The sequence below is a fragment of the Oncorhynchus mykiss genome, chromosome 9, assembly GCF_013265735.2.
Source record: "Oncorhynchus mykiss isolate Arlee chromosome 9, USDA_OmykA_1.1, whole genome shotgun sequence".
NCBI classification, from domain to species: Eukaryota; Metazoa; Chordata; class Actinopteri; order Salmoniformes; family Salmonidae; genus Oncorhynchus; species Oncorhynchus mykiss.
The window spans coordinates 7,283,161-7,292,149 of record NC_048573.1 but is presented as its reverse complement, the minus strand read 5'-3'; the positions used below and the strand labels follow the sequence as shown (position 1 = coordinate 7,292,149).

Genomic DNA, 8,989 nt, shown 5'->3' with positions numbered 1-8,989 from the left:
GGGAGAGATGGAGAGGACAGAGAGATGGAGGGAGGGATGGAGAGGACAGAGTGATGGAGGGAGAGAGAGATGGAGAGAGAAAGAGATGGAGGGAGAGATGGAGAGGACAGAGAGATGGAGGGAGAGATGGAGAGGACAGAGATGGAGGGAGGGATGGAGAGGACAGAGTGATGGAGGGAGAGAGAGATGGAGAGAGAAAGAGATGGAGAGAGAGATGGAGAGGACAGAGAGATGGAGGAAGAGAGAGATGGAGGGAGAGATGGGGGGGACAGAGAGATGGAGGGAGGGATGAGAGGACAGAGTGATGGAGGGAGAGAGAGATGGAGAGAGAAAGAGATGGAGGGAGAGATGGAGAGGACAGAGAGATGGAGGGAGAGAGAGATGGAGAGAGAAAGAGATGGAGAGGACAGAGAGATGGAGGGAGAGAGATGGAGAGAGAAAGAGATGGAGGGAGGGATGGTGAGGACAGAGATGGAGGAAGAGAGAGACGGAGGAGGGGACAGAGAGATGGAGGGAGAGAGAGACGGGAGAGGAAAGAGAGATGGAGGGAAAATGGAGGGAGAGGACAGAGAGATGGAGGAAGAGAGAGACAGGGGAGGGGACAGAGAGATGGAGGAAGAGAGAGACAGGGGAGGGGACAGAGAGATGGAGGAAGAGAGAGACAGGCGAGGGGACAGAGAGATGGAGGAAGAGAGAGACAGGGGAGGGGACAGAGAGATGGAGGGAGAGAGAGATGGTGAGGACAGAGAGATGGAGGGAGGGAGAGATGGAGAGAATAGAGAGATGGAGGGAGAGGACAGAGAGATGGAGGAAGAGATGGTGAGGACAGAGAGATGGAGGGAGAGAGAGATGGTGAGGAGAGAGATGGAGGGAGGGAGGGAGAGATGGTGAGGACAGAGAGATGGTGAGGAGAGAGAGATGGAGAGAACAGAGAGAGAGATGGTGAGGAGAGAGAGATGGAGGAAGAGAGAGACAGGGAGAGGACAGAGAGATGGAGGGGAAAATGGAGGGAGAGGACAGAGAGATGGAGGGAGAGGGAGATGAAGGAATAGAGAGATGGTGAGGACAGAGAGATGGAGGGACAGAGAGATGGTGAGGAGAGAGATGGAGGGACAGAGAGATGAAGGAATAGAGAGATGGTGAGGACAGGGAGATGGAGGGACAGAGAGATGGTGAGGAGAGAGATGGAGGGACAGAGAGATGAAGGAATAGAGAGATGGTGAGGACAGAGAGATGGTGAGGACAGGGAGATGAAGGAATAGAGAGATGGTAAGGACAGGGAGATGGAGGGACAGAGAGATGGTGAGGACAGAGAGATGGAGGGACAGAGAGATGGTGAGGTAGGTAGATGAGGCAGGGAGCAGCGGTCGTGGCAGGCAGACTGCAATGCAGACATGCAGCAGACTGCACAGGAAATATGGAGGGGGAGATGAAGGGAGAGAGAAAGGGAACGGAGGAGGGATGCAGGCATGGCTGAGGATAGAGAGATGGGAATATCAGCCAAAAGAAACTTCCAGGCTGTCGTCTTGAGTAGGACTAGATCCATATGCTGTGGAATAGGGCAGGCTACAGCCTATTGATAATGTGTTTAGGACAGGCTACAGCTGCCTATTGATAATGTGTTTAGGACAGGCTACAGCTGCCTATTGATAATGTGTTTAGGACAGGCTACAGCTGCCTATTGATAATGTGTTTAGGACAGGCTACAGCTGCCTATTGATAATGTGTTAAGGACAGGCTACAGCTGCCTATTGATAATGTGTTTAGGACAGGCTACAGCTGCCTATTGATAATGTGTTTAGGACAGGCTACAGCTGCGTATTGATAATGTGTTTAGGACAAGCTACAGCTGCCTATTGATAATGTGTGTAGGACATGCTACAGCTGCATATTGATAATGTGTTTAGGACAGGCTACAGCTGCCTATTGATAATGTGTTTAGGACAGGCTACAGCTGCCTATTGATAATGTTTTTAGGACAGGCTACAGCTGCCTATTGATAATGTGTTTAGGACAGGCTACAGCTACCTATTGATAATGTGTTTTGGACAGGCTACAGCTGCCTATTGATAATGTGTTAAGGACAGGCTACAGCTGCCTATTGATAATGTGTTTAGGACAGGCTACAGCTGCCTATTGATAATGTGTGTAGGACATGCTACAGCTGCATATTGATAATGTGTTTAGGACAGGCTACAGCTGCCTATTGATAATGTGTTTAGGACAGGCTACATCTGCCTATTGATAATGTGTTTAGGACAGGCTACAGCTGCCTATTGATAATGTGTTTAGGGCAGGTTACAGCTGCCTATTGATAATGTGTTTAGGACAGGCTACAGCTGCCTATTGATAATGTGTTTAGGACAGGCTACAGCTGCCTATTGATAATGTTTTTAGGACAGGCTACAGCTGCCTCTTGATAATGTGTTTAGGACAGGCTACAGCTACCTATTGATAATGTGTTTAGGACAGGCTACAGCTGCCTATTGATAATGTGTTAAGGACAGGCTACAGCTGCCTATTGATAATGTGTTTAGGACAGGCTACAGCTGCCTATTGATAATGTGTTAGGACAGGCTACAGCTGCCTATTGATAATGTGTTTAGGACAGGCTACAGCTGCCTATTGATAATGTGTTTAGGGCAGGTTACAGCTGCCTATTGATAATGTGTTTAGGACAGGCTACAGCTGCCTATTGATAATGTGTTTATGACAGGCTACAGCTGCCTATTGATAATGTGTTTAGGGCAGGTTACAGCTGCCTATTGATAATGTGTTTAGGACAGGCTACAGCTGCCTATTGATAATGTGTTTAGGGCAGGCTACAGCTGCCTATTGATAATGTGTTTAGGACAGGCTACAGCTACCTATTGATAATGTGTTTAGGACAGGCTACAGCTGCCTATTGATAATGTGTTTAGGACAGGCTACAGCTGCCTATTGATAATGTGTTTAGGACAGGCTACAGCTGCCTATTGATAATGTGTTTAGGACAGGCTACAGCTGCCTATTGATAATGTGTTTAGGGCAGGTTACAGCTGCCTATTGATAATGTGTTTAGGACAGGCTACAGCTGCCTATTGATAATGTGTTTAGGACAGGCTACAGCTGCCTATTGATAATGTGTTTAGGACAGGCTACAGCTGCCTATTGATAATGTGTTTAGGACAGGCTACAGCTGCCTATTGATAATGTGTTTAGGACAGGCTACAGCTGCCTATTGATAATGTGTTTAGGGCAGGCTACAGCTGCCTATTGATGTGTTTAGGACAGGCTACAGCTGCCTATTGATGTGTTTAGGACAGGCTACAGCTGCCTATTCATAATGTTTTTAGGACAGGCTACCGCTGCCTATTGATAATGTGTTTAGGACAGGCTACAGCTGCCTATTGATAATGTTTTTAGGACAGGCTACAGCTGCCTATTGATAATGTGTTTAGGACAGGCTACAGCTACCTATTGATAATGTGTTTAGGACAGGCTACAGCTGCCTATTGATAATGTGTTAAGGACAGGCTACAGCTGCCTATTGATAATGTGTTTAGGACAGGCTACAGCTGCCTATTGATAATGTGTTTAGGACAGGCTACAGCTGCCTATTGATAATGTGTTTAGGGCAGGTTACAGCTGCCTATTGATAATGTGTTTAGGGCAGGTTACAGCTGCCTATTGATAATGTGTTTAGGACAGGCTACAGCTGTCTATTGATAATGTGTTTAGGACAGGCTACAGCTGCCTATTGATAATGTGTTTAGGACAGGCTACAGCTGCCTATTGATAATGTGTTTAGGGCAGGCTACAGCTGCCTATTGATGTGTTTAGGACAGGCTACAGCTGCCTATTGATGTGTTTAGGACAGGCTACAGCTGCCTATTCATAATGTTTTTAGGACAGGCTACCGCTGCCTATTGATAATGTGTTTAGGACAGGCTACAGCTGCCTATTGATAATGTTTTTAGGACAGGCTACCGCTGCCTATTGATAATGAGTTTCAGAGGGCTGCATCAAACATCCTGAAATACACTACATGGCCAAAAGTATGTGGACACCCCTTCAAATTGGTGGATTCTACTATTTCAGCCACACCCGTTGCTGACAGATGTATAAAATAGAGCACACAGCCATGCAATCTCCATAGACAAACATTGGCAGTAGATTGGTCTTACTGAAGAGCTCAGTGTCTTTCAACGTGGCACCGTCATAGGATGCCACCTTTCCAACAAGTCAGTTCATCAAATTTCTGCCCTGCTAGAGCTGCCCCGGTCCACTGTAAGTCCTGTTATTGTGAAGTGGATTCATTTAGGAGCAACAACGGCTCAACCGCAAAGTGGTAGGCCACACAAGCTCACAGAACGGAACCGCAGAGTGTTGAAGCATGTAGCGCATGAAATTTGTCTGTCCTCGGTTGCAACACTCACTCCCCAGTTCCAAAATGCCTCTGGAACCAATTTCAGCACAATAACTGTTCATCGGGAGCTTCACGAAATGGGTTTCCATGGCTGAGCAGCTGCACACAAGCCTAAGTTCACCATGCGCAACGTCAAGCGTCGGCTTTAGTGGTGTGGGGCTGTTTTTCATGGTTCAGGCTAGGCCCCTTAGTTCCAGTGAAGGGAAATCGTAATGCTACAGCATAGAATGACATTCTAGATGATTCTGTGCTTCCAACTTTGTGGCAACAGTTTGGGGAAGGCCCTTTCCTGTTTCAGCATGACAATGCCCCCGTGCACAAAGCGAGATCCATACAGAAATGGTTTGTCGAGATCAGTGCGAAAGAACTTGACTGGCTTGCACAGAGCCCTGACCTCAACCCCGTCAAACACCTTTGGGATGAATTGGAAGGCCGATGGAAGGCTGTTGGAAGGCTGTTGTAGCAGCAATGTTCCAACATCTAGTGGAAAGCCTTCCCAGAAGAGTTGAGGCTGTTATAGCAGCAATGTTCCAACATCTAGTGGAAAGCCTTCCCAGAAGAGTGGAGGCTGTTATAGCAGCAATGTTCCAACATCTAGTGGAAAGCCTTCCCAGAAGAGTGGAGGCTGTTATAGCAGCAATGTTCCAACATCTAGTGGAAAGCCTTCCCCAGAAGAGTGGAGGCTGTTATAGCAGCAATGTTCCAACATCTAGTGGAAAGCCTTCCCAGAAGAGTGGAGGCTGTTATAGCAGCAATGTTCCAACATCTAGTGGAAAGCCTTCCCAGAAGAGTGGAGGCTGTTACAGCAGCAAAGGTGGGGGACCAACTACATATTAATGCCCATGATTTTGGAAGGAGATGTTGGACCAGCAGACATTTTGTAGTACTATGTAGCATATTATACAGAGAGACATTATAGTGCCTGTAAGAGTATTTAGACACGTAAAACTAGTTGTTTTGAATTTTTCACTCTTTTTAGTTAATTTTAATCTTTGCTTATCGACAACAGGTCCACGCTCAGACATAATGTAATTTACAGTAGGCCCCTCTATATGTAGGCCATAATTGTAAATAAGAATTTGTTCTTAACTGACATGTCAAGTTAAATAAATAAAATAAAGAATAAAATATATGTCAGTATGAATGCTATGTCCACAAACCTCTGGTCATGTAGTGTATTTTGGTGAAAGAGGGGCGCATTGCTTTTTACTGCCCTTTTCCCACACCGTGGTAATGGTTTGTCCCTATTTGGATGTGGTAATGGTTTGTCCCTATTTGGATGTGGTAATGGTTTGTCCCTATTTGGATGTGGTAATGTGGTAATGTATTTGGATGTGGTAATGTATTTGGATGTGGTAATGTATTTGGATGTGGTAATGGTTTGTCCCTATTTGGATGTGGTAATGGTTTGTCCCTATTTGGATGTGGTAATGTATTTGAATGTGGTAATGTATTTGAATGTGGTAATGTATTTGGATGGGGTAATGTATTTGGATGTGGTAATGTATTTGGATGTGGTAATGTATTTGGATGTGGTAATGTATTTGGATGTGGTAATGTGGTAATGTATTTGAATGTGGTAATGTATTTGGATGTGGTAATGTGGTAATGTATTTGGATGTGGTAATGTATTTGGATGCAGTAATGTATTTGAATGTGGTAATGTATTTGAATGTGGTAATGTATTTGGATGTGGTAATGTATTTGGATGTGATAATGTGGTAATGTATTTGAATGTGGTAATGTATTTGAATGTGGTAATGTATTTGGATGCGGTAATGTATTTGGATGTGGTAATGTATTTGGATGTGGTAATGTATTTGGATGTGGTAATGTGGTAATGTATTTGGATGTGGTAATGTATTTGGATGCGGTTATGTATTTGAATGTGGTAATGTGGTAATGTATTTGGATGCGGTAATGTATTTGAATGTGGTAATGTATTTTAATGTGGTAATGTATTTGGATGTGGTAATGTATTTGAATGCGGTAATGTATTTGGATGCGGTAATGTATTTGAATGTGGTAATGTATTTGAATGTGGTAATGTATTTGGATGTGGTAATGTATTTGAATGTGGTAATGTATTTGAATGTGGTAATGTATTTGAATGTGGTAATGTATTTGAATGTGGTTATGTATTTGGATGTGGTAATGTATTTGGATGTGGTAATGTATTTGAATGTGGTAATGTATTTGAATGTGGTAATGTATTTGAATGTGGTAATGTATTTGAATGTGCTATAAGGCAACATTACATTAACCAATAATGTATGTTGATGCTACTACTATGTACAATATTCAATTGTGTTTCCATATGATAACAATGGCCTAATATATTTAATATGCCATAACCATATTGGTTTAAATTCACTCAATTCATCCTAATTAACTTAATAATTATGACACACCCTTCGTTGTTGTCATTGGTTACGCTAATTGCATTGTTTTGTGTAAATAACCTGGTTAAAGCATTCATGACGTCACCCTGAAGAAGACACAGTGATGCAGAAACGCTGGTGGGTTGTTTTTTCTACTCAATAAATGACTGGGAGTTTATATATAGAGCTGTTACTTTTTATAGCTTCTAGTTTATTCCCCGTTAGTCAGCACCTCAACATAAAATACGTTTCTCTGGGTGTGCGCCAGCTCATGTTTTTTTATAGGACTATAGACCTACCGTGCCTATAAATTGGCAATTCCTTTCTAGGCTAAAAGTGTTGAGTAGGCCAAGGCATGCGTCTTCAGTCACATGTTATCATCTACAGTAAAACTTGCACCATCACCCATAACAACAAGGCCACGGGAAGCAAAGGTGTCCAATCTATTAAAAAGAAGGATAAATTAAAAAGGCGCGTCTGATCTATTGCTGGACCTTAAAGACAATTAGGCTAAACGCGCGTGTCCCCCATGTAGCCTATACACGCAGCCAGTCAGTCACCCAGTCACACCGCAGTGTTCCCCATGTAGCCTATACACGCAGCCAGTCAGTCACACCGCAGTGTTCCCCTACCTCCTCTCTCCCTGCTCCGTCTTCTAAGGTCTCCTCTCCTGTCTCCGGTGGTACCGGCACCTCCGTCTGCATTTTATCTTTCCTCTTCCACCCTGACACGTGTTCTCCCGTTAGCCCTACGGTTAACGGTGCCAGGGATGGGGACCCACCCCAGCAGTGGCGGCCCTGGCCAGAGGCTGGGACCACCTCCTCGGCACTGCGGGAGTCACCCCATCCGTCGCCGGTCGAGATCCGGTTTCACTGTAGTGATGACAGTACAGCCTGCGGCAAATGCGCATAATCCACGCCGACTGAAAGTCGTCTCTGTCGGGATCAAAAGAGTTCATTCACTCGGTGCCTCTCGGTTCATCTTCACGCCTTCCATGTATGATGAATACACCTTTCCCATACAAACATAGCATAGATTAGACAAAACCCAGATTTCTTCCGTTAATAAAGATTATATTAACGTCTGTTCGTTAGCCCTGTGCGCTTCAGTGCTTGGCCGTGATAAACGCGAAGCTTCTAGGCTTCGTTCTAGGCGCAGGTGGGGCGGTGTGAGTGCATACGCTCGAGATGACTAATGCTGAGTTCATGTGCTAGTCGGAATTAGAAAACTCTGAAATGTCCAACTTGCTAACTGGTTGTAGATATACACGTGCCGCGTTCAACCGGTTAGCAAGTCGAACATTTCCGAGTGTCCTAGTTCCGACTCGCGCATGAACGCGGCATTAGCCAACGGTTACGGTTTCGTTCAGAGTGAGCACGAGGGGAAGGCACGAGAGCGCTGATGTGAAAGATGGATGGGTAGGAGGAGGATGTTTTTCCGAAGGCAGACAGCGATCTCGGTAAAAGGCAAAACCAGGAACAACCGATTCCTTTTCTATTGTAAACTGTTTATGAATTTAAAAACAATTAAAATAACAACGATAAAACCATCTGTGGTAGTTATTTCCTTTCTATTTGTCTCCTTAGAACTAGAAGGTTTCACCTACTCATCCTTCTGTATGCCCACTGACGTCACCCACCACCTGAGCATATAGCCTACATACATTAGAGATGCGCAGGTCAGCTGTTTGTTCACCTGGTCAAGCAGCGTTTGCTAATAACAACATTCTCAACCGCATAATTATATGTGATCAAGTGAACATCTGAGACATGCAAATAGCCTACTGAAAAGTCAGGAAAATCATAAGCAGAAACATAGGACTATCTATATAAAAAAAGAGAGGTTGCTGATGGGTTATTAACAATTGTGGGTGAGGTTGACCAAACAGCTGACCCATGCATCACTAATCCACCACAGGAGGTTGGTGGCATCGTAATTGGGGAGGACAGGCTCATGGTAATGGAGTGGAATGCTATCAAATACATCAAACACATGTAATCCACACAGTATTTCATGACCCTAAAACCGCCAACCACAGCTTCGGACTGCAGTAATGAGCCAACCGGTGGATAACTAATATACATCAACAACATATACAGTAGGTTAGATCTACAGACAACTTACACTGAGTATACCAAACATTAAGAACACCTTGCTAATAGGTGTTCTAGAACACACCTCCCCCTTGTCCTCAGTTCGT

General features: G+C 44.5%; 1 protein-coding gene across 1 annotated transcript in view; it reads right to left on the bottom strand.

The window, feature by feature from the left end:
* LOC118966155 (transmembrane protein 151A) overlaps nucleotides 1-7,991 on the bottom strand; it is a 49,272-nt gene extending 41,281 nt beyond the window's left edge. The window contains exon 1 of the mRNA XM_036989241.1: nucleotides 7,422-7,991. Within this exon, the coding sequence (XP_036845136.1) occupies nucleotides 7,422-7,493 (72 nt within the window). The 5' untranslated portion in view covers nucleotides 7,494-7,991. The remainder of the gene's footprint in view (nucleotides 1-7,421) is intronic.
* Nucleotides 7,992-8,989: the final 998 nt, after the last annotated feature.